Genomic DNA, 26,062 nt, shown 5'->3' on the forward strand with positions numbered 1-26,062 from the left:
CTGACCAGGACTTACCTAGAGAAGGTAATCTCCTTCTTCAGCTTATGGTTGTTCTCATGGACCTCAGTGTTCTCCATCTCTAAGTTGTGCAGAATTGACATGACTGCCTCCTCCATTCTCTCCAGGTCTTCATAATATGGATTTGGCCTGAAGTGTGGCCTGGCCCCAAATGATAGAATACAATGAACATCGGCATTTAGGAATATATGAACTGGGGTGGGTCCTATATTACCCCAGGCTGCTGCCTGGATCTTCCAGCACTCAGTCCCCTGCCTAGCAAGTACAGAGACTCACCATAAACTCACTGCAATTACAATCTTGCAAAGCCACCAGCTATCAAGGGCTTTGCAAATGCACACTGGGAACTCACTCTCCCTGAATTTATCCCTGAATTCTTCATTCAGACCACAAGTTCTGCTTTTAAATAAATGGAAGCAGATGAGTCCATTTTCAATCTCACTCCTCAGGAAGGGTCAGGTTCTGAATCTCCACTATATGGGAGGTGAGGTTTAGCACAGGGTGGTTAGGGAGGCACAGCTTTCTAGAACCCAAAACCTTAACAGGATAAGAAAAAGGTGACCTTGCAGACCCAGGAATGAAACAAGAGCATTTGGAGCGATTCATACCTGTTCTTCATGGATCTCTCTGTCAGAAACCTAAGGCGATCTCTCAGGTCATTTCTCTCCTCGGTAATGAGCCGCAGCTCTTTAAGCAGCCTCTCCTTTTCCTTCATGGCCTGATTCTTGCTTAGGTCAGTGCCAGGGGATGATGTTTCTCTCCCAGCGTCTGTAGGTAGAAGAACACAAGTGAACCTGCATGGGGAGAATGCATAGAGTGTTCATAGACCTCAGTGAGGCCTAAACAGGAGAATAAGCCAGGAACCCAGTGTCACTGCTAGGCGATTGGTCTATGCTTAAGAGGCCTCCTCAGGGGATCTCAGTTCTCCCACTACTCTATAGAGACCAAGAGATGTAAGCAGCCAGGTGTTCCCTATTCCGGACATCACGTGCTTACATGTACCACGGAGATGGCTTCTCCAGGATTATTGTCAGCTGAACAGGGTACAGCTTGGTTTCAGGACCCTCACCCCTGTGGCTTCAGAACTCAGATGATAAATTCACCATCCACAAAACTTGAATGATTGGAGACACTCAGATGTCCTACCCTGATACTCTAAGGCAACAACTTTGGATTTAAAATGCATTTCCAAGGGAGGATATGTTCAATAGACTTATCAGTCTCCCTATGTGAAATACCAAATGCCCCAGAAGTGCGAATAGGTTACAGGCTGAATCTTGGTCTACACGTTCCAAATAGTTTTGGTATTGTAGAAAAATGTTTGTAACATACAACCTCTAATATATAAAGCAAACAATGACCCTGCCAGTTAGAAGAAATCAGAGAAGGTCTAAGAACATAAGGTTATTGCCTGGAGCACAATCTCTCCCTGTTACTACTGTCAGATACCCACTGTATTTAAAGAAGCAATGATAGTGAAATTTATTGCTGCCCTGTCTAAACTCAGAAAAGTTGGACCCTCCATGACCACTGATGGTGTTATTATATCAATGTAACAGAGCAAATGAACTGAAAAGTAAAGACCAGAAGTTCATAGTATAATAGCATTGGCCTTACCATATACTCCCAGTGGGGATGGGGAAACTAAAGTTCTGAAATCCTTGACTTTAAGGAATTGTGATATTCATGGAAATTCAATTCCTTTTCAGATGCTCCAGTTGCTGTGGCCCATTGCTAGAAAGGTCAGCTTAAACCTGCAGCCACCCTGGCAGGAAGCTCAAAATACACTGCCCAGAACTTACTCCACATTCCCCAGAAGTGCTGTCTTTGTCCATCATTACTTTGAGACGAAAGGCCAGACTCCTTCACTCTAGTCTCTCCAGAATCGACATTCCCCCTCCCAAAACGCTTGCGAAGACGGGAAAACATGTCTTAGCTTGTAACTGCCAGACTCAGACTGAGAGAAACTAGGGCACTGGTTGTCACTACAACACTGGTGACATCACAGAGGATGCCAGAACTCTCTAGGAGACAATAGAATGTCCAAGAAGGGACAGCAGATGTCATGGGGAGCAGACTTTGCCTTCTTGCTAATGTTCTCCCTGTACTGAGCATAAGCAGAGGTGCCCTTTCCAGGAGCCTTTCCTGGGGCAGAGCCACTGAGCATCTCCTGCTTCCAAAGCCAAATTTTCCTCAAGGCTTGATTATAAAAACCTTAGTAATTCCTATGCATCTAAATGAATGTTTCCTTTCAAATCTTTCCCAAAAAATGTCTCACTAACTCACATTGTCCTCATTCACCAATGTTAGCCATTAAAACTTCCTGAGATTTCATACCAGCTTGAATATGCAGTCAAAAGTTCTCCTGTCTCATTCTGTACAGGTGCTTTATATCACATCAAGAAATAGTCTGCATGTAGGTTACAACATGGGTGTGTATTAGGGGAACACTCATGAAGTCATGTGCTTAGCAATCGACAATTGCCAGAAAATTCCTTAGGAGAAAGAGTTGAAGTCTTTAAGGTGCTAGGAAAAGTGTGGAGACCAGTTAGCAGAGGAAAGTGCAATATTGGAGCCACCAGTGAAGGGAACCTCATGCTGGTGGTGGGGTTCTCCTCTCTGCACCAATGTCGACAAAGGAGCACTGCTCACAGGACTGAGTAAGATATACCACGAGCTTCTATCAGAAAAATAAAATAGTCAAGAGATATAGGGGGTGCACAGAAACGTCTAAAATGAGGCTATAAACATCATTAAGTGGATAGAGCAAGGTCCCTGCACCTGTACGCTGGGAAATGGCCACCACACCAAACACAAAAGCATCTATCATAGTAAAAAATGAATACTTTATAGAATGCACACACTAACATTGATTGATCACATACATAGTTCAAATTTTGGGGGCAAATTCATGGCCTTAACTATCTTTGTCTCAACTTATATAGCAAAAAATAAGAAAGAACGAGAAAAGAAAAAGTCAAAACCAAAAGCTCAAGCTTCTCATATGAGGATTGCAGGAAGTGTTATATGGTAGTCAGTTCTGATTAGACCATTTTAGATAGAACAGTGCATAGTGACCCTTATTGTGATGGGCCCTATATAAAGCTTTCTGCAATATTGGAATTTTAACAAACCTCATCCATAACGTACGGAAGAGGCACCATGAGATCACCATGTGATCACCATGTCCTTACTCTGCATCAGGTTATTTTTCTGCATCCTTGATTGTCAGGCATATAACAGCAACAATCTGAAATAACTGGTAGACATGGAAAAACATGGCTAAAACTATAGTTGTGGGCTACACACCTCAACTGTGAAAGGCTAATGCTGTCTGCACAGTCCTTGGAGGCCACTCTTATAAGCCTATTTATTGCAAAGTGAAAGGAGGTTTATCTGAGCTCAAAGTGATCCTGGCCAGCCAGGTAGAGGGCAACATGTGATACTTGAGACCCTGTTTTAAACCAGCACAGAAATCCACACTTCATTCAAAGCATCATCTACGAATTCTCGATTATTTACCATTCTCTCCCTACCAGTCGTTCTGTTTGGAATGGTAGAAAACAACGGGAACTGATCTTTCTATTCTAAGGACCTTGATCTCTCTTTTTTTAGGTCCACATTAAGAGTGCATACAAATGGACATCACCATCTGAACATCTTAGTATTATCTACTCTGTATATATAGCATAATACTGTGCCTATGACAGTCTCAAGCTTCCTTGAGTGTAGTTGCCCCATCAAGAAGTGTGAAGTTCTGAGTTCAAACCCCAGTGATGCTTTAAAGGGACTAGAAGAAAGCGATCAGAGATACTCCACTTCTTTGTCCTTAGATTAAATCAAGTTGACACAATGTGAACCTGGTGGACTATTTAACCATGCATCTTTCTCCCAACCCCACTTCCACGAGTTCAGTCCATGGCAGAATTCATCCCCCACCATCCTAGATATTTCTGTGTATATTTCTATAAGAGCCAGGTTTCTTTTTTTTAATAGAATTAGTTGTAGTCAATCAACTGCTGCCCTATATGAGAAATGATTAGTATCTATTGCAACTTACCACACTGTATTTGTGTATACAAGTACATTATTGGAAATCCAGCATTACTGAGTAATTGGAAACCAGTGCTGTGGCCTTGCCTTTCTGTGCCTCTTCCTGGCTCACAGGCAGCAGGGGGCAGACCTTGAGTTCCTCTTCAGGGACAGAGTGATGTTGAATGGGCACTGAGCAGGCAGAGAAACACAGCTGAGGCAGCTCCTTTCAGTTATCAAACACATCATCTCCTTCCCATCTTTTTTTTTTATTTTTTTTATTTTTTTATTTTTTTTTTATTAACTTGAGTACTTCTTATATACATTTCAAGTGTTATTCCCTTTCCCGGTTTCCGGGCAAAAATCCCCCTCCCCCCTCCCCTTCCTTATGGGTGTTCCCCTCCCAACCCTCCCCCCATTGCCGCCCTCCCCCCATAGTCTAGTTCACTGGGGGTTCAGTTTTAGCAGGACCCAGGGCTTCCCCTTCCACTAGTGCTCTTACCTGGATATTCATTGCTACCTATGGGGTCAGAGTCCAGGGTCAGTCTATGTATAGTCTTTAGGTAGTGGCTTAGTCCCTGGAAGCTCTGGTTGCTTGGCATTGTTGTTCATATGGGGTCTCGAGCCCCTTCAAGCTCTTCCAGTTCTTTCTCTGATTCCTTCAACGGGGGTCCTATTCTCAGTTCAGTGGTTTGCTGCTGGCATTCGCCTCTGTATTTGCTGTATTCTGGCTGTGTCTCTCAGGAGCAATCTACATCCGGCTCCTGTCGGTCTGCACTTCTTTGCTTCATCCATCTTGTCTAATTTGGTGGCTCTATGTGTATGGGCCACATGTGGGGCAGGCTCTGAATGGGTGTTCCTTCAGTCTCTGTTTTAATCTTTGCCTCTCCCTTCCCTGCCAAGGGTATTCTTTTTCCTCATTTAAAGAAGGAGTGAAGCATTCACCTTTTGATCATCCGTCTTGAGTTTCGTTTGTTCTAGGGATCTAGGGTAATTCAAGCATTTGGGCTAATAGCCACTTATCAATGAGTGCATACCACGTATGTTTTTCTGTGATTGGGTTAGCTCACTCAGGATGATATTTTCCAGTTCCAACCATTTGCCTACGAATTTCATAAACTCGTTGTTTTTGATAGCTGAGTAATATTCCATTGTGTAGATGTACCACATTTTCGGTATCCATTCCTCTGTTGAAGGGCATCTGGGTTCTTTCCAGTTTCTGGCTATTATAAATAAGGCTGCGATGAACATAGTGGAGCATGTGTCTCTTTTATATGTTGAGGCATCTTTTGGGTATATGCCCAAGAGAGGTATAGCTGGATCCTCAGGCAGTTCGATGTCCAATTTTCTGAGGAACCTCCTTCCCATCTTAAGGGCTACTGCTGAGGTCTTGCCCCCATACCTACCTTAATAGCAGTGAATTTATTACACAGCAGCCAACTCTTTCCTATTGTTCTGTAATACTTCTCCACATCATGGATGCCAAGAAAAACACTAACAAAGAACAAAAAACTCTGAGGTTGAACTGTGTGGTGCTGGTCACATACCCTGTTATGTTCTGTATGTTATGAGGTTTGTTAATCTTAACAAGTTCCCCAAGTATATTCTTCACATAGGACCCAATAGATTCAAGGAAAATTGGAACAATTATGTGTAAAATGGCCTCAGTCAGGGCCCATAGACTGAAGCATTTGCAACACTTGTGCATGAGCCCATGTGGATTTTGCAACGAGCGGGGCCTAGCAATGTCCAGTACACAGTTGTGAGCTGTTGCTCTGGTTGAACTGTATTGGTGTGTGCATTCAATGAACTACACCTATTTAAATGAATTCAGTGTCCTCTGGTTTGAATCCAGACCCCTTGACACCAGATCTTCCCTTCTGCAGCACTTGGGAAAAAGGCTAAGTTTAGGAAAGGTGACGTCTTGTCATAAGTTATGTGACAGGAGGGATGGTGAATGATCCCTTGTGATAAGAATCAAGGTTTCCTCTGTGGTATTTAGGTCTATACTGGCCCTGTGCAACAGCTTCAAGAACCCATTTCTGATTTTCCTTGGGATTCCCGTGATGATGCACTCAGACATGATTGGAAACAACCAAAACGGTGGTCAGACTTGATTTATAAAATGTAGGTAACATTGCAAACTTATGTTGTAGGATATTTGATCATATTGTCATCCCCAATATTGCGTTATTTACTTAGAAAAATACCTTCTGGCTGTGTAGTTCAGCACTAGCACCAATATTTAACCCTAGAGCTATTTTTGTTTGTTTGTTTGTTTGTTTTTTGTTTTTGTTTTGGATGAACAAGTACTTTCCTATTTTGTGGCCCAGCCCTAGCTCTTACTTCTTTGCACAGTCATAGAGAGACTTCAAACATATACTCAGACAAAGCCAGGGGAGTGTATAAAAGGGCCTAAGGCAATACCACATAATGACATTGAAAGTGGGCTCTCTTCTTGATCGCACGCCTCCAGCTCTCCTGACATCTACATGAATTATAACTCCTAATGCAGTGTAAATGATGTCTGCGCTATTGCTGAAGGAATCATGAGAATAACAACTGTAAACATTCCACCATGGATAGAATTTGTGGAAAAAGGTGACTGGCAGCCAACAAGAGGGCTCTACAGTTAAAGGGGCTTGCTGTCAAGTCTGATGAGCTTGACTCAATCCCCAGGACCCACGTGGTAAAAGGGAGAGAACCAAGGGCCAAGCTGTCCTCTGGCTTCCACTCATGCGCTTACATGTATGTGAGTATATATGTATATGTCTGTATGTATGTGTGGATATGAATGTGTTTATGCATATGTGTATACGTGTATATGTATATGTGTGTATATGTCTGTCTATATGTGTGTATAGGTGTATTTGTATGTGTGTATATGTATTGTATGTGTGTATATGTGTGTATGTATATGTGTATGTGTGTATGCATGTATGTGTGTATGTGTGTATGTGTGTGTATGTGTGTGTATGTGTGTATGCATGTAGGTGTGTATGTATCTGTGTGTGAGCATGAATGTGTATAGTCATGTATAGGCATGTGTTTTCATGTACGTGTATTCGTGTATATGTACGAATGTATGTGTGTATATGTATGTATGGACACACAAACACACACAATGTTAAAACATAAAAAGCTCCTTGGAGTATTCACCGTGCCTGGATAAGTGGTGACCATGTGGGGGAAACACATTTCCATGTAAGCACACCTGTTCACATACGCTGAGCAATGCCCAGCCTGGTCTTGAGCTCACTACCTGCCCAACGATGAGTTTCTGCCCACCTGGTCTTCTCAGAGCCAGGCGACGATTGTTCCTGCCATTCCAGTTCTGTTCCAGTTTCTCATGCCACAAACCTTCTAGCTTGAATCTCACCTACTGACGCAGGAAGTTAACAGCCTCCAACCCAGTGAAGTAACTAAACTTCTTCCTGATATCCTCAGGCTTGGTGTCCCCCATGAGTCACAGGGAGAAAGGATGGCATGCACCAAGGAGAAGGGCCATGGGCAAGGAAGAAAGGATCATAAGTCAGTCATCCCTGACACCAGCAAAGTGTGTGCTTCAGAGCTGGCTCTGCTCACTCTTGTCCCAGTGGCAGGACTTAAGAGTGGTGCATACCTGTCACCCAGCACTCAGAGACGTCTGAGGCATGAGAACCAGGAGTTCATGGCCATCGTAACTAATGGTGAGATCAAAGCCAGCCTGGGCCGCATGAGACTCAGTCTCAAAGCAGGCAAGGAGGAACTTGCTATATTTGAGCAAGGGAGCTGCCATCCTCCTGGGTTCTAAACATTCACTGCAATACAGAAAGATGCTAGGGCTACTCTGGCAGAAAGCAGGAGACAGAGAAGCCAGGTTAACCCTCCCTAATCTTCTCATGCTGTGTGAGCTATGAGTAGATGGTGCCCTATACACTGTGGACAGGATGGTCTCTCAGACGGTTCAGAAAGCCATGGAGGACTCCAGCAATTCTCCATTTGGGTGTCACTTGAGTCTTATATGTGTGTGTTTACAAGCCAAAATATAAGATCCATAGGTGACTGTGTAAATTCAACATGGCACAGCCATGTGCTGGAATATTATTCAGCCTTACATAGGATTCAGATTCTGACCCTTGAACAGGAACGAGAATGGTAGCCATTCTCCTAAGTCAGACCTCCAGGCAGTGCAAAGACAAACTAACACTGTATGACACCACTGAGGGCTGCAGTGTCACCAGTTATATAAAGACAGAAAGCAGGAAGGTCTACAGAGCTCCAGGGGTGACATGGAGTGGGGAGGTTGGAGGGTAGGTGTGTAAGTGGGACTGAGCCTCAGAGGAGTCAGACATGGCTGCAGAATATGCATGTGGCTGCCTCCCATACCTGTGAGTCCTGCCTCCTCAGAAAGGCAAATACAGCAAAAGAAAGGAACAGAGGGGACAGGCTCTGACCACCTGTAGACACACACAAATGACATAACAGAATGTGCACACTGATGCCTTGCTGCAGGAGTAGTTGAGCATCCAGAAGGGTTGAAAGAGGCTGGAAGGGCTGAGCATGGCACTTAGTTCAAGGACATAGCTTTAGGTCCTGGGGAACCTACGGTGCCCAGGCCCCATTATGCTGATACTGAGGGACATCGCTGACATTCAGGGTGATGGCCGGGCTGGGCTGGGGAATAGGTGTCCACTCTCACCTGCCTCAGCTTGAAGATGCGCTGGGTGAAGTAGGACTGCAACTGCTTGTTGGATTCATTGATGCAAATCTGCTGGAAGCTATTCTGTTCAAAGCCCTCAAATCTGAATATGGCCAAGACACCAATGGGCAAGCACTGGGAGACAAGGTTTGGTTATAGCCGGGGCCTCCTGGGAAGACTAGCCCTCCTGAGAGGAGTTGCAGCAGAGGGGTGTGTTTTCCTGACCTGTTTGGTACCCAGTGTTTTTTTGCCAAGGGTCCCTTTATTACTTCTTGATGGAACCAGGCCTGCACATATCCAGTAAGCACTGGGGTGTAACCTAGGCTTGGTGCCCACATGCTAGCATCGCTGAGGGTGAAGCCTAGCCTATCACACTTCCAGACACCGAGTGCAGATGCCAGGGTTCCTATAGAATAGCGGTTCTTACCGTTCCTAAAATTGTGACTCTTTATTTCAGTTCCTCATGTTGTGATCCCAACCATAAACTTATTGGAGAGCTACTTCATGAGTGTAACTTTGTTATTGTGAGGAACTGTAATGTAAATGTCTGGTGTGCAGGAGCTCTGATGTAGAACCCACAGATTGAGAGCAGCTGCTGTAGAGGATCAGAGTCCCCTTCCAGCCCTGGTGTTTGCAGAGATCCCCTGGGTTCCTAGTCTCCATGGCTTTCCCAAGGACAGGGTTTATTCTTGGCCATCTCAGGGCCCGGGACCTCACAGAAACAGCCTCTCCCATGTCCTTCCTGTTGAGGAGAGCGTGGTTGGTCCTCAGCACAGACCAGTCAAACAGGGTGCTGTATAGACACTTGGCCAGGGGTCTCCTGCAGTTATGGCCTCTGGACAGAGGGGTTTCTTCCCTGGGGTGGGGCAACCATGCCAGGTACAGGCAGTGATGCTCAGAGTCAAGACCTAGTTTTGTCTTATTTTCATAGACAAAGTTGCCCAGGCTGGCCTCGAACTTGCCGTGTAGCCAAGGATAATTAAACAACTGATCCTACTGCCTCTACCCCCCATGGCCTGGCATTGCAGATGAGTGTCACCAGAGCTGGTTTGTCTCAGCTGCTATACGGCTCTAAGTCAGGTGCCTCATGTGCAGGAGTGTTATGACTGTGCCATCCCCACACTGCAAACAAGGTTTTCACCTTTCTCCTGCTGAAGTCTGCTTAATCCCACCCTGGACCCAGGACACAGCAGCTGTGGGAGACTCAAAGCCTGGGGCTTCAGCACAGCATGGGTACACAGCATGGCATGCAGCCTACACTGCTGTGAAAAAGCCAAGGAAGTGCTTCTCAGCTCACCCCCTGTAGGAGTGTCTAGTCCATCCTTCTCTCCATGGACGCAGACATCTGCTTCCAACTGCCCGACATGTCCCTCTGGTTTTGACTTTCCTGGATGCCATGTCAATGCCACCACACAGAGTTCTGCCTCTACTGGGGACACACACACAACCTCTCTGGGGGACATCTGAGCCAAGCAGGGATTGGGTGCACTGCAGAGAGGTCAAGTCATGTCGTGAAGTACCTTGTCCCACAAAGGCTCACTGTTCAGGGAGTTGACTGGAAAAGTAAGCTTATGCCCCTGGGCAGGGTTCCCCATAGGGAGTGTCCCACACCCTGCTATCAGGTCTATTCCTGGTGCCATGCAAATTCAATTTGCAAGACCCAATGCTCTGGAAATGTCAAGAGCTAACGGAAATGTACCAGGAAGTGCACATCATAGCAAAGGGACAGGATGGCACAGAGACCTATGCTATGGGTTAAAGGGCACAGAAAGGCCACCTCGAGCACAGGGGTCAGTCACCTCTTTCACAAACAAGGCAAAGGTCAATGCTCTCAGCTCTGGGAGCCTACAGGGCTCTGTGGCTCTTAAGCCCTGCAGCTGCAGCCAGAAGCAGTACTGAACAGGATGTAAATGCTGAGTATGGCGATGTCAATAAAACTTTATTTACAAAACCAAATTGGTGGTAGTGGTGGTGGTGGTGGTGGTGGTGGTGGTGGTGGTGGTGGTGGTGTCGGCGGACTGGTTCATTTCAAAGCACGCTGGAGTGGCATGGCCACTGAGCATCGGGAAACACAGAAAGGAATGCGACCGGACGCAGGGCTCCCAACACCCTAGACGTCGACCTATGGCACTGGAACAGGGTCCCTGAAGGTAAGTCTGGACAGTCATATAAGGTAAGTACAATTTATTACAAGGAAATGGGACAAGATAAATCTTCTCTTCATCTCGCTATGCTTAAGCATCTTTAAGAGTGCAGGGAATTCATGTCTATCAGTCTGGTTTAGAAAAGTGTTTAGAGACAGCAAGAGTAAACTCCATGGTTCCCTGACGAGGGTTCCAGGGATTCTGATATCTGGGTCAAAGTGAAAGTTAAGGTGAAAAAGGCTGTCAGGCAGAGCAAAAAGATTCCAATTTCTGGTCTCTTTGGGCTGTAATTTTTACTGTGTTCAAGGCCATGAATGCAGACAGGGTAATAACGAATACAGAACAAGAAGCTAGAGCTTCATTAAGACAAAACGAAAGTAAAAGTTTTGCCCTCTGCAGCATTGCCTGAAGCAGGTTTTTCTAAGTCGTTTCCCGAGGATGGCATGTTGACCATTAGATTCACAAGATGATAATGACGAATTCACCTGCCTTTTCTTTTCCTATAATTAGGCCAGCATCGATTCAAGGTGTGGCCCAACCGACTTATTATAAAGGATGATACTGGTTGGTTGAAAAAGGTAGTAGCTTTCTATGAACCATATATTAAGTTTTTATGTATATTAAAATTAACATTGGAAAGAACAATGGTAGGAGAGGAAGCTGGAGGACAACTGCTGCAAATGCTTGCTTTTAAAAATGCTAATGAAGAGTACAGGAGAGCATTATTACCTATAAAGGAGGCTGGGGATATTAATGCTTATATGAAGGCATGCAAGGGTATCTTTTCTGAAAATGGAAAGATGCATATTTGGCACGTATTGATCCAGATAGAGTTATTAAATTATATGTTTAAATACTCTTGAATATCCTACAGGCGCTTTCGCTCAGGATGTGTTGCCTTTAGAATGGGTTTATATTAAATAAAACTTTAACCAAACATTAACAAATAATGAGGAACAAATTTCTTTAATTATTCAGCAAGGCATACAAAGACCTGTTACTCTGTGGGGATATGATTGTGCTGCTATTGTTTTCCCATTAAGCAAAGATAAAGGGGAATATTTAATGCAGATGTCTGAGGTTTTTCAATTAGCCATGATTTCTTACACTGGAAATATTGAATTTCATCCTCCCCATAGTAAATTGTGGGATTGCTTTAAAATACAAAAAAAAATTTGATAAATACACTAATTTCTGTTGATCCATTACCATCAGCCTTTACTGTGTTTACAGATGGCTCTAACACCAAGATGGCTTATTGGACCAAAGATAAATTTTGGGGACAAGAATCTTCTTTTGGGTCAGTACAACAAAATGAATTATTAGCGGTAATTAATGTATTCCAGGATTTTACTCATGATGTAAAAATATTATAGCTGAGTCCGCTTATGTTGTAGGAGTAGTACAGAATATTGCGACTGCTGTTGTTTCTACATCTAAGCATATATTAAATGTTATTCTCACATATTAAAGGACTATTGTTATTATGAAACTCTAGAATATTCATTACACATACTAGATCACATTCAAAATTTCCAGAATCTTTAACACTTGGCAATCCTATGGTAGATCAATTAGTGGCATTTGCTACCCCAGAAGAACACAGTCATAATCATGCCAATACAGGATATTTACATATTAAATATAAGCTTCCCTATTCTCAAGCCAAACAAATTATTGCTAATTGTCCTATGTGTCAGTCTTCACGTATAAAATGTGTTCCATCTCAAATTAATCCCAAAAGGATGCAACTTAATACATCGTGTCAGATCGATATAACCCATATTTCTGAGTTTGGTCGCCTTTCACATATAGATGTAAGCATAGATAATTTTTCAAAATTTGTGTGGGCTACACCATTGCCAGGAGTACGCACTGCTCATGTTATACAGCATCTATTGGAAACTTTTGCTGTTATGGGACTGCCTTCTAAAATTAAAATTGATAATGGACCAACATATATTTCTTATCAATATAAACAATTTTGTCAACGATATCATATTGTACATATTACTGGTACAGAACACAATACACAAGGACAAGCTTTTGTTGAAAGAATTCACCATACCCTGAAATGACAAATTATAAAATTAAAAAGGGGGAAAAGAGATGGCCTTATGCAACCTGAAGGAGTTTGCAGACCAGTCCCAGAGCTATATTGGCACAAGCATTATACGTTATTAATTTTCTTAATTTACCACAAGGTGAAGTTATATCAAGAGCCGATAGACACTTTGTTGAACTTCCCCCCAGAAGGCATGGAACAGACAGTATGGATAAAAATTGCCCGGGATGCTGAATGGCAGGAAGGGACATCATTGTATATAGGGGAGAGGGTTTTGTCTCATTACAGGATGGGAGACTATTCTGGTTACCTGGGAGATGGATCCAAGCACAGAATAATAAGAACTGCTCCCTACCCTCAAAGGAATCCAGTTAAACCAGCTACATTTTCTCCTGATGGATGTTCTCAGGAGATGAGGAGGTGTCCTCCATTACTGAGGCCCTGGCTCCTCTTAGTGTCCACAAACAACAATGGATAAGGATCCATGTAGTGACAACCCTATTACCTATATGGGGTAAGGTGAAGCGATTAAGCACTGAAAGGAATAATTTTGTCCCCTTCAGGAAAGTCCTTTACTGCTGAGCACTTATTCTTAGCAATGTGTGTTTTACTCATGGTTTCTTCTGCGGCGGCCAATGCCAGTTATCGGGCTTATAATGCTTATCATGATGAAATCCTACTACTTTTCTGTTAGTAAATATATGGATAATGACACAGAACATGATTGGAAGTTAATTCAAGCCTATTTAGAGTGTAATGAAAGTGCTTCAAAAGTAATTAATGCCTTGAAATATGATGTTCGAATGTCTTTTGGTAAACAGCTAGAAGATACTACCCCTATGGAAATAGCGAAATTATTGGCTAATCAATTGACAGGATTAGATCCCAAGGCTTGGCTTCAAAGGATTTTCCATAGCATGGGAGGAGCTAGTTTTGCCATAATCTTATGTACATTATGTATTATGTTGCTTTATTTTTACCTGACTAAACCACTACAAGGACCTTTAGCTACGTTATGTAAAGTGTTACTTTAAAACAAAAGAAAAAAGAAGGAATTGTTAAGACATAGAGATGCAGCTCCCAGGCAGGGTCAAGAAAGGCCTGGTGCCAGATTCAAGTAGGGGCTGGAATGCCGCCCTGGAGAAGAAAATGTTTTTCTCACTTGGCCTTAAATTATGTTCTGCTGTGTCCCGTTTCTGTGGAAGTGGTTCTAAAGCTCTCTTGGTAATGGTGAGTATATTTTGATTATAATAAGAAAGGTGATTTTTTATATGAATATTTTTAGAAGAAGCTTTTGTTTATTCGTCTTTATTTGTTTAATCTTCCCTCATTGTTCCTGGTATCCTGGGAATAATGATCTTATGGTATCTTGACGTAATGAAAATTGTAGTAATGCATATTCTTAGCTTAATAAGGATTAATAAAGCTTGCAACTGCGTACAGTTTCTTCTGCCTTTGCTCTGCACCCCCTGTGTCCTGGGGTATGCGACCATACCCAGGGCCCCAACTCACTAGACATTGACAATGGGTCACCCCACAAAACACAGAAGCATCTACCTTAGTCAAAAATGGACATTTTATTGAATGCATACACTAACACTGATTGATCATATCCATAGCTAAGATACTAGGGGCAGATCCGTGGCCCAAAATACATTCCTCTAAACCTATAAAGTGAAAGAAAGAAAGAAAGAAAGAAAGAGAGAAAGAAAGAAAGAAAGAAAGAAAGAAGAAAAAACACAAAAAACTTAAGCTTCTCATAGGAACTTCACAGGAAGTGTTGTCTGGCGGTCAGTTCTGATTAGGCCATTTTAGATGAAACAGTGCATAGTGACCCTTAATGTGATGGGCCCTATATAAAGCTTTTTGCAATATTGGAATTTTAACAAACCTCATCCAGAACATACAGCAGAGGCAAGGATGTGATCACCATGTCCTTGCTCTCTATCAGGTTATTTTTCTGTGTCCGTGATTGTCAGGCATAGACAACAACAATCTGAAATAGCTGGTAGACATGGAACAAAGTGGCTAAAACTATAGTTGTGGGTTGCACACCTCAACTGTCAATGGCTAATGCTGTCCTAGAGACCTCGGAGGCCCCTCTTGTAAGACTGTCTATTGGAAAGTGGAAGCACTGACTTCAAAGTGAACCGGGCCAGCCAGGGAGAGGGCACCATGGATACGTGAGACCCTGTCTAAAACCAGCACAAAAACCAACCCTTCATTCAAAGCATCATCTATTAATTCTTTATTATTTACCACTTTCTCCCTACCAGCCTTTCAGTCTGGAATGGTAGAAAAGGACTGGGAATGTTCCTTCTATTCTAAGGACCTTGATCTCTCTTTCCTTAGGTCCACATTAAGAACACATGCAAATGGGTATCACCATCTGAACAACTTAGTATCATCTACTCAGTATATCTAGCCTAATACTGTGCTATGACAATCTCAAGCTTCCCTGAGTTTCGCTGACCCACCAAGAAGTATGAAGTACTGAGGCCACACCCCAGTGATCCTTTCAAGGGGTTAGAAGAAAGCCGTGAGAGATGCTCCACTTCTTTGTCCTTAGATTAAATCACATTGACACAATGTGGGTGGACTATTTAACCAGACATGTTTCTCCCAACCCCACCTTTCTGAGTTCAGACCATGGCAGAATTCATGCCCCACCACCCTAGATATTGAGTTTAGTGATATGTAATTATTATTTAAACCTATGTATTAAATTTTGTCATTTTGTTAATTTTTGTGGTTTTCACAGTCTTCTTTGATTAACTTTCCTAGTTTTATTAATTTATCCCCTGTGTTCTCTGGTGTTTTGTCCTTCCTTTCAAACTAAAGTATTCCTTTTAGGATCCGCTACAGAGCTGTCTTACTGGTTACTCATATTGTGTTAAATTTATTTTTAGTGTGCATTAGTCAGCACAGTAGCTGTGAAGCTGCCTGACCTCCATGGACCAGATCTACTTTCCAAACAATAAGGCTCAACTCTTACAGGCTATGTAGCATCATGGCTGCTCTTTGTTCCCCTTGGACAGCCCTCAGGACCAGGCTCTCCTCTCCCTTAACCATGGCTGCTGTCCTCTTCCTCCCTCCTCTCCATCACACACGTTCTTCCTTTATTCTATGGCAGCTTCTTCTTCCTTCTTCCCTCCTCATGATCCTCTCTAGCAAAGCCCTCAAAGCTCACCTCCCCCATCTCTCTGCTGTGCAGCTGTTGGCTGTTGGCTTCATTATAATCACAGTTAACTGGGAGCAGGGTCAGTTATTTGGGGTTAACCAGTCTTGAGTTCTACAATTAGCATTAAAATACAAGCAGCATTAGGCCAATACACTACAGGGGTTTTGTTTGTTTGTTTGGTTGGTTTGGTTTAATTTTCATTTACCTTTTTACTTGTTATTTTATTTTTGGCTATTTTTTATTAAACGGTTATTTTATTTATTTACATTTCAACTGTTGTCCTGCTTTCCACACTCCCCTCATCAAACCTTACATCCCTTTTCTGCTCAGCTTTGCCTATGTGACAGTGCTTCCCCACCCACACATATCCATTCCCACCTCACACCTCTAGGATCTCCATTTGGTGGGCAACAGGCCTCACCTGAACCATAGAGCATCCTTGCATACACTTTGGCTGGCAGTTTGGCCTCTGGGAGCTTGGGGATTAGGGAAAGAAGATCTGGTCAGATATTAAAGCCAATGATTGCTGCATTCTCTTCTTTTTCTGGTTATAGGTGAAATTATGTTTGTGTGCTTCTCTTTTTTTAAATTATTGAGAGAAGATTAATTTCTTGGTTTTTCTTGGGTATAGTTTAGTTCATTGTCTTGGAGTTTTCCTCCTATTAGCCTCTGTTGTGCTTTCCTACAGAAAAGAATTCTTTAAATTTGGTTTTGTCATGAAATAACCTGGATCCTTCTTTTAAGGTGATTGAGGATTATGCTGGATATAGGAGCCTGTGTCTACATTACATCTGCCCAAGATTTTCTGACTTTTAGAATCTCTGTTGAGAAGTCTTGTGTAATTCAGATATGTCTGAATTTATTTGTTACTAGATATTTATACCTTACCCCTTTTAATGTTCTTTCTTGATCTGTGCATTTAGCGTCTTAATTATTATGTGAATGGAGGAATTTTTCTGGTACAATTAGTTTGATGTTCTGTAGGCTTGTTTTACCTTTATGGCCTTTTCTTTCTTTACCGTACGGAAGTTTGCTGCTATGATTTGTTGAAGGTGTTTACTGGATCTATGAACTAGAAATCTTAATTCTCTTCTCTATCTATTATCCTTAGGTTTCAACATTTAATTGTGTCCTGAAATTCATGGATGTTTTGGATTCAATAAACCATACATGTTTATCTGAGATGGGTGTTTTGTGCTTTGTGGGATGACCTCCTTGACCCCAGGCTGCATGAAGAATCTCAGCTGACAATGGGGACATAAATTATGAGTATGTGTAGCAAGACCCAGGCCTCTTCCAGGTTCTTAGATATTAACTGAGAACCTCAAATACAGTAGTAATGTGATAGTGTGGTGTGAATCTAGTTACTATTCTCTATTTTGATATAGATGACTCTTTTTGTGTCATGGTCACCTTATAATGACTAGAAGACCTAAGCTTGAGAATGACCAAAGACTACCTTGCTTCTCTAACAGCTGAGCTTTTAAAAGCCCTGGTGTGACAGCAACTGTTGGTGGACACTCTGGATTATTCCTTCTGTACTTTAACTCTCTGTGTCACTTCCACCATCAGTAAGTTAGTTCAATTCCATAAATTGGAAATCCATCACCTGGAAGAAATACTTTTTTTTTAAAGATTTATTTATTTATTTATTTATTTATTTATTTATTTATTTATTTATTTATAGTATACAAGTACACCGTGACTGTCTTCAGACACACCAGAAGAGGGCATCATATCTCATTACAGATGGTTGTGAGCCACCATGTGGTTGCTGGGATTTGAACTCAGGACCTCTGGAAGAGCTGTCAGTGCTCTTAACCACTAAGCCAACTCTTTAGCCCAAGAAATACTTTCTGAATATGATCTGAGATTGGCCATGGAAAAAGGGTAGCTTGAATTGTCCCACCTAGGTTCTGGGCCTGCACAGGCCTGCTCTCCAAAAGAAACCTGTGTTCACAGCTGTTGGCTGGCTAAGAACGATTTCACGAGACGTGATACACAGCCCTCGGACTTCTGCTTCAGTCATCTGCACAATTTCTCCCAGACGATATCCTCATACCGCCAGCAGGCGGGTGATGAAGCTGTCCAGAACACCAGAGCTCTGTAGGGATGCCTGGCAACCTAACACGTTGAGCAGGCAAGCTCAGTAAGTTCCCTGTGAACACACATCTCCTGAGATCTCTCTATTTAATCATAGGTGATCTTGTCCACCTAATACAGCACCTCATGTGGAATAACAAAAGCCACCTGCAGGAGCTGTGGTGATGACTCACAGGTTAGAGCATCTGCTGCTCTCTCAGAAGAACCACATGCCCCTAACAATTGGGTAAAGTATGTCAGTGATTACATCATAAAGTGTTTGTTGGAGACACAGCCACATTATCCACACAAAAAACACTATCACACTGGGTACCCCTTAGTGAGTTTGAATTCACTTATTAGCCCAGGCTCCATGGAACATGCAGAGATCCATCTCTAGCTGTCAGTTCTAGGTCCACAGAACCCTTGAGTAAGAATGATGGTCTTAAGAGTCAAGAGATAGAATTCAATTTTTATTCATAACAAATACTTTTTTATAACACAACAGGATTAAAATGAATAAAAATATTTAAAAATATTTGAAAGTGAAAAATAGTAACAAGAACACATAAATATGAAACAACAAAAAGAAAACTTCAATTAAAATCATAACAAAAAAATTTCTAAACATAAGCATATTCTTAACGAACATGTAGAAGCACAGACGTATTGCTGTTTCTCCTCTAGCACACATAATGAAAGGCGGTCCCCCAAGCTGTCTCTCAAGTTGTGTTTTCTGAAGAAGAAAGTGAGTAAGACCTCAATCAGTCAGGCTGGCTTAGTGTTATATAAATTTAGGGTCTCTAAGAAATGATAAATTAACTCTGAGGAAGAATATTCATCCAAAAAATATTGTTACCATTCAGGATGTTTGTCATCAGGGACTCCTGAGAAAGCAACTCATTCTTCAGGAAGCTCTCTTACTGGGGTGTGTCCAATTCCAGCTCTCTTGCACTTTCTGAGACCTGGGAGAGGAACACAGTTTTTAAGACACTGATTTGGTGGGGAAATGCTAGCCAGCTGTCAGAATGCTGCCTTCTACCACCTCAGTTCTATTGGACAGTCGACAAGGACCTTTTAACTGATATCATTGTTGCTAACTCTGCAGGTAGGGCAAAATCCCCGGCAAGCCTAACTGTAATGTGGGCTGCCAATATGGGACCCAGACTTATACCAGTGCAAACCAAGAACAAGGCAATGGGAAGTGACCGCATTGAGTTGCCGGAAGAATGGAGATGTCCATATGTCACCAAGGTTAAAGCCAATGACAAGTACTAATTTGACATTTGCACTTGGTTCTTATCCTGGAAAGGTGCTTCCTACACAAGAAGTCACATTAACACAGAGTGTCATTTGTCAAAGAACCACGAACTTGTTCAAAACTCTGCATAGGATCCAATCTATCACATGGATATGCAATAATGAGGTATGTTATTCATCTGTCACCATTTCTAGACTGCAGCTTCAAAAAGATCAGCAAAATATACTTGCAATATAATTCCATTTCTGAAAAGTGTTTAACTTCCCAGAATACTTGTGCATAGACAGAGCAATGAACAATGCCATTACATGAGGTGGTTGGATGGTTGTGAGTGTAAATTAGAAAGGAGGTAGGAGAGAGCACAGATGTATCAAATTGGCAAATTTTATCAGATATTGTTAAGCTAACACAGCTGCTCGTCCCTACCAGATGATGCTGGGTCTGGACGTTGCTGGTCTTTATCTTTCTTGTTGAAGTCAACCAAATATTTCTGGTTCAGTGCACAATCAAGATGTCCCTCCTTGCTCCCCTGCTTCAGTGGGACCAACTTCTTCTTGCATGTGTTCTCCATCAGGAGCTGGCTGAGCAGGTTTCTGGAAATACAGTCTGCATAGTAAGATCATGCTGCCCCTTTCTCCCATTCCTACTCCCAAGTCCCACTAACTCTACCAGGTCCCAGATACCCATGAAGACTTAATAAAATACATCTTGATACACATAATGCTGCTGCACAAACCACAAAGAGTTAATTCAGGGAAGAATAAATTCTTTGCTTGGCCCGAGCACCAATTAGTGTCCACAGCTCTCAAAAAGAACACAGATCTACATCTATCCATTAAAGCCCAATGCATGGGGGCAACATCAATTAGTAGTGGGCCAACACCCTCAAAAGAGGTCAGTAGTACCAAGAGAAGGTCATGCTAACCATGTGGTCCACGCAGTGAGTGTTGTAAAACCTGGTGTGACCCCAGAGGTCCAGGTCAGCCTAATAACCTGCTGACTTCAATCAGTGCTGTTCTATCTAGAGCCTTCTGCAGATGCCTAGACAATCCTGGGATGAGGAACACTCTTTTATGGAACTGAAAATTGAGTCCTAATAACCCTGGCACACTGATGTGTAAACAGCACAAGAGATAGAATCATAGCTGAAGACTGTCCAATCCAGAACAAAGAAAGTCAGAAATGGCCATTCCACAAGTGATAGCCTTTCTGACCAGGACTTACCTAGAGAAGGTCATCTCCTTCTTCAGCTTCTGGCTGTTCTCATGGATCTCAGTGTTCTCCATCTCTAAGTTGTGCAGAATTGACATGACCGCCTCCTCCATTCTCTCCAGGCCTTCATAATATGGATTTGGCCTGAAGTGTGGCCTGGCCCCAAATGATAGAATACTATGAACATCAGCATTTAGGAATATATGAACTCAGGGTGGGTCCTGTACTACCCCAGTCCTGGAAGGACACCTTCTGAATTGTACATATTGGGATCTTCTTCAGCTTCAGAAACCTGTTTTTCTGCGTCCAGGACACCAGAATCTCAGCATCCAGATGGAGGGCTCCCTGGCTCCCTTTGTTCAATCAAGAGGAAATCTGCAGTCAAGCCAGTTAAGCTATCACATGCCTAGGCCACACCTCTCCATGCTCCCCCACCCCAACACAGCCAGAAACCTGTGATTTCTTTTCTCCTGTTTTGATAACAGACCATATATCAAAACAAAATTATAATCTGCACAAAGAATAAAAATAAACAGACAAAAGTGGTCACATAGTCAAAGAACTGTGTTGTTGACAGTGGGGCTCCCAGAACAGAGCATTCACATCACCATGAAGGTGTTACAAGTAAATACTCAAGCCAAGACATAGACCACTAGATTCCTATGTGGAGGGAAATAAAAACATTTAAAAGTTGTCCATATGCATTTTGATGTATGCACACACAGACTCACAGACTAAGACACACCCAAAAAAAAGTGAAATGTAAACAGAGTCAGAGAAAGACAAATATGGAAACAGAGAGCACTGTGAGAACTAGGAGAAATGCATGCACCATTGCTGTCTCAGAGGGCAAGACACACAGACAATAACAAACAGGCCTGAGCCTGAGACCTTCTAGTCAAGCACTGAGATGAACAGTTTGGGACCAGGCCCCTCAGGCTGCTGCCTGGATCTTCCAGCACTCAGTCCCCTGCCTAGCAAGTACAGAGCCTCCCCATAAACTGACTGCAATTCCAATCTTGCAAAGCCACCAGCTGTAAAGGGCTTTGCAAATGCACACTGGGCACTCACTCTCCCTGACTTTATTCCTCAATTGTTCATTCAGACTACAAGTTCTGTTTTTCAATAAATGGAAGCAGATGAGTCCAATTTCCATCTCAATCCTCAGGGTCAGGTTCTGAATCTCCTCTATATGGGAGGTGAGGTTTAGCACAGGGTGGTTAGGGAGGCACAGCTTTCTAGAACCCAAAACCTTAATAGGATAAGATGAAGGTGACCTTGCAGACCCAGGAATGAAACAAGAGCCTTTGGAGTGATTCATACCTGTAGTTCTTGGATCTCTCTGTCAGGAACCTCAGGCGATCTCTCAGGTCATTTCTCTCCTCGGTAATGAGCCGCAGCTCTTCAATCAGCCTCTCCTTTTCCTTCTTGGCCTGATTCTTGCTTAGGGCAGTTTCAGGGGATGATGTTTCTCTCCCAGCGTCTGTAGGTAGAAGAACACAAGTGAACCTGCATGGGGAGAATGCATAGAGTGTACATAGACCACAGTTAGGCCTAAACAGGAGAACAAGCCTGGAACCCAGTGTCACTGCTAGGCGATTGGTCTATGCTTAAGAGGCCTCCTCAGGGGATCTCAGTTCTCGCACTACTCTATAGAGACCAAGAGATGTAAGCAGCCAGGTGTGCCCTATGCTGGACATCACGTGCTTACATGGACCATGGAGATGGCTTCTCCAGGAGTATTATCAGCTGAACAGGGTACAGCTTGGTTTCCTCACCCCTGTGGTTTCAGAACTCAGATGATAAATTCACCATCCACAAGACTTGAGTGATTGGAGACACTCAGATGCCCTACCCTGATACTCTAGGCCAACAACTTTGGATTTAAAACGCATTTCCAGGGAGGACATGGTCAACAGACTTATCAATTCCCCTATTTGAAATACCCAATGCCCGAGAAGTACCCATAGGTTACAGGCTGAATCTTGTTCTACACGATCCAAATAATTTTGGTATTGTAGAAACATGTTTGTAACACACATCTCTAATATATAAAGCTAACAATGACCCTGCAATTAGAAGAAATCAGAGAAGGCCTAAGAACATAAGGTTATTGCCTGGAGCACAATTCTCCCCCTGTTCCTACAGTCAGATATCCACTGTATTTAAAGAAGCAAAGATAGTGTAGTACATTGCAGCCCTGTCTAAACTCAGAAAAGTTGGACTCTCCATGACTCCTCATGGTGTTATTATATCAATGTAACATACCAAATGAATTGAAAAGTAAAGGCCAGAAGTTCACAGTGTAATAGCATTGGCCTTACCATATCCTCCCAGTGGGGACAGAGAATCTAAAGTTCTGAAATCCTTGACTTTCAGGAATTGTGATATTCATGGAAATTCAATTCCTTTTCAGATGCTCCAGTTGCTGTGGCCCATTGCTAGAAAGGTCAGCTTAAGCCTGCAGACCCCTGACAGGAAGCTCAAAATATACTGCCCAGAACTTACTACACATTCCCCAGAAGTGCTGTCTTTGTCCATCATTACTTTGAGATGAAAGGCCAGACTCCTTCACTCTAGTCTCTCCAAAATCAACGTTCCCCCTCCCAAAACGCTTGCGAAGAAGGGAAAACATGTCTTAGGTTGTAACCGCCAGACTCAGTCTGAGAGAAACTAGGGCACTGGTTGTCACTACAACACTGGTGACATCACAGAGGATGCCAGAACTCTCTAGCAGACAATAGAGTGTCATAGAAGGGACGGCTGATGTCATGGGGAGCAGACTTTGCCTTCCTGCTAATGTTCTCCCTGTACTGAGCATAAGCAGAGGTGCCCTTTCCAGGAGACTTTCCTGGGGCAGAGTCACTGAGCATCTCCTGCTTCCAAAGCCAAATTTTCCTCAAGGCTAGATTATAAAAAACCTTAGTAATTCCTATGCATCTAAATGAATGTTTCCTTCCATATCTTGCCCAAAAATGTCTCATCCTAACTCAAATTGTCCTCATTCACCCATATTAGCCATTAAAACTTCCTGAGATTTCACACCAGATTGAATATGCAGTCAAAAGTTCTCCTGTCTCATTCTGTACAGGTGCTTTATATCACATCAAGAAATAGTCTGCATGGTAGGTTACAGCATGTGTGTGTTTTAGGGGAACACTCATGAAGTCATGTGCTTAGCAATCGACAATTGCCAGAAAATTCCTTAGGAGAAAGAGTTGATGTCTTTATGGTGCTAGGAACAGTGTGGAGACCAGTTGGCAGAGGAAAGTGCAATATTGGAGCCACCAATGACGGGAACCTCATGCTGGTGGTGGGGTTCTCCTCTCTGCACCAATGTCGACAAAGGAGCACTGCTCACAAGCCTGAGTAACATATACCATGAGTTTCTGTCAGAAAAATAAAATAGTCAAGAGATATAGGGGGTGGACATAAACGTCTAAAATGAAGCTATAAACATCATTAAATGGATAGAGTAAGGTCCCAGCACCTGTACACTGGGAAATGGCCACCACACCAAAAACAAAAGCATCTATCATAGTAAAAAATGAATACTGTATAGAATTCACACATTAACACTGATTGATCACATCCGTAGTTCAAATTTTTGGGGCAAATTCATGGCCCTAACTATCTTTCTCTCAACTTATATAGCAAAAAATAAGAAAGAAAGAGAAAAAAAAGTCAAAGCAAAAAGCTCAAGCTTCTCATAAGACGACTGCAGGAAGTATTATATGGTAGTCAGGTGTGATTAGACCATTTTAGATAGAACAGTGCACAGTGACCCTTAATGTGATGGGCCCTATATAAAGCTTTTTTCAATATTGGAATGTTAACAAACCTCATCCAGAACGTACAGAAGAGACAAGGATGTGATCACCATGTCCTTGCTCTCTATCTGGTTATTTTTCTGCGTCCTTGATTTCAGACATAGAACAGCAACAATCTGAAATAGCTGGTAGACATGGAAAAAGGTGGCTAAAACTATAGTTGTGGGTTGCACACCTCAACTGTCAAAGGCTAATGCTGTCTTCACAGTCCTTGGAGGCCACTCTTGTAAGCCTATTCATTGGAAAGTGGAAGGAGGTTCATCTAAGCTCAAAGTGAACCTGGCCAGCCATGTAGAGGGCAACATGGGATACTTGAGACCCTGTCTAAAACCAGCACAGAAACCCACCCTTCATTCAAAGCATCATCTGTGAATTCTTGATTATTTACCATTCTCTCCCTACCAGTCTTTCAGTCTGGAATGATAGAAAAGAACTGGAAATGATCTTCCTATTCTCAGGACATTAATCTCTCTTTCCTTAGGTGCACATTAAGAACCCATGCAAATGGGTATGACCATCTGAACAACTTAGTATCATCTACTCAGTATATCTAGCCTAATACTGTGCCTATGGCAATCTCAAGCTTTCCTGAGTGTTGCTGACCCAGCAAGAAGTATGAAGTACTGAGGTCACACCCCAGTGATCCTTTCAAGGGTTTAGAAGAAAGCCATCAGAGAAACTCCACTTCTTTGTCCTTAGATTAAATCACATTGACACAATGTGAACCTGGTGGACTATTTAACCAGACATCTTTCTCCTAACCCCAACTTTTTGAGTTCAGTCCATGGGAACCTGCATGGGGAGAATGCATTGAGTGTACATAGACCACAGTGAGGCCTAAACAGGAGAACAAGCCTGGAACCCAGTGTCACTGCAAGGAATTTGGTCTTTGCTTAAGAGACCTCCTCAGGGGGTTGGGGATTTAGCACTTGCCTAGGAAGTACAAGGCCCTGGGCAAGGCCCTGGGTTCAGTCCCCAGCTCCAGAAAAAAAAGAACCAAAGAGAGAGAGAGAGAGAGAGACAGAGAGAGAGAGAGAGAGAGAGAGACCTCCTCAGTGGATCTCAGTTCTCCCACTACTCTATAGAGACCAAGAGATGTAAGCAGCCAGGTGTTCCCTATGCCTGCCAACACACGCAATAAATGCAGTAAATTTTAATTTCTGTTCAATTGTTCAGTAACTTACTTACACTTGCATATGCTTTGGAAGTGGTGGGGCTTCATGATCAGCATTGCATTTAATAATACATAACCAATCATCCCTCCTAGAATGACTCTGTATATAAAGAAAATTTATTAGAATGGCTTATAGGCTGTGGTACAGCTAATTCAACAAGGAATGGAAGGTCTAAAACGCAGTAGTTGCCCCTGTTGAAGCCAATCCCCCAGCATAGCTGTAGCCATTTTGTTCCATGCCTGCCAGATAGTTCATATTCTTGCTGTAATATGTCTGCCTGTCATGATTGTCTGAAAATAATTTAACTCAGAGCAGGGTCAGGAATGATCACATAACTTGTGTATGTTTTTTTTTATTGGTTATTTTGTTTATTTGCATTTC

General features: G+C 42.7%; 1 protein-coding gene across 2 annotated transcripts; it reads right to left on the bottom strand.

Moving 5' to 3' along the window:
• Positions 1-23,371, bottom strand: LOC134483226 (disks large homolog 5-like). Of its 2 annotated transcripts, XM_063278507.1 has the most exons (6): positions 23,185-23,371; positions 22,000-22,159; positions 20,689-20,832; positions 19,891-20,057; positions 19,063-19,168; positions 18,664-18,939 (listed from the first exon to the last, which is right to left on the bottom strand). In XM_063278507.1, exons 1-5 carry the CDS (start codon positions 23,309-23,311, stop codon positions 19,104-19,106), a joined length of 663 nt encoding a protein of 220 aa, XP_063134577.1. In that variant the 5' UTR covers positions 23,312-23,371; the 3' UTR covers positions 18,664-18,939; positions 19,063-19,103. The 2 variants fall into 2 exon arrangements, with proteins under 2 accessions (XP_063134578.1, XP_063134577.1); XM_063278508.1 differs by lacking the exons at positions 18,664-18,939; positions 19,063-19,168; positions 19,891-20,057; positions 20,689-20,832 and adding an exon at positions 1-159 and having other exon boundaries at positions 23,185-23,354.
• Positions 23,372-26,062: the final 2,691 nt, after the last annotated feature.

The sequence above is a fragment of the Rattus norvegicus genome, chromosome 19 (assembly GCF_036323735.1).
Source record: "Rattus norvegicus strain BN/NHsdMcwi chromosome 19, GRCr8, whole genome shotgun sequence".
NCBI lineage: Eukaryota > Metazoa > Chordata > Mammalia > Rodentia > Muridae > Rattus > Rattus norvegicus.

Coding starts and splice junctions, on each gene's coding strand:
- LOC134483226 (XM_063278507.1), bottom strand. CDS start 23,311: ATGTTTTCCCTTCTTCGCAAGCGTTTTGGGAGGGGGAACGTTGATTTT. Junction 22,160..23,184: donor GCACTTCTGGGGAATGTGTA/GTAAGTTCTGGG, acceptor TTCTACCTACAG/ACGCTGGGAGAGAAACATCA. Junction 20,058..20,688: donor AAGGAGATGACCTTCTCTAG/GTAAGTCCTGGT, acceptor CTGTATTTCCAG/AAACCTGCTCAGCCAGCTCC.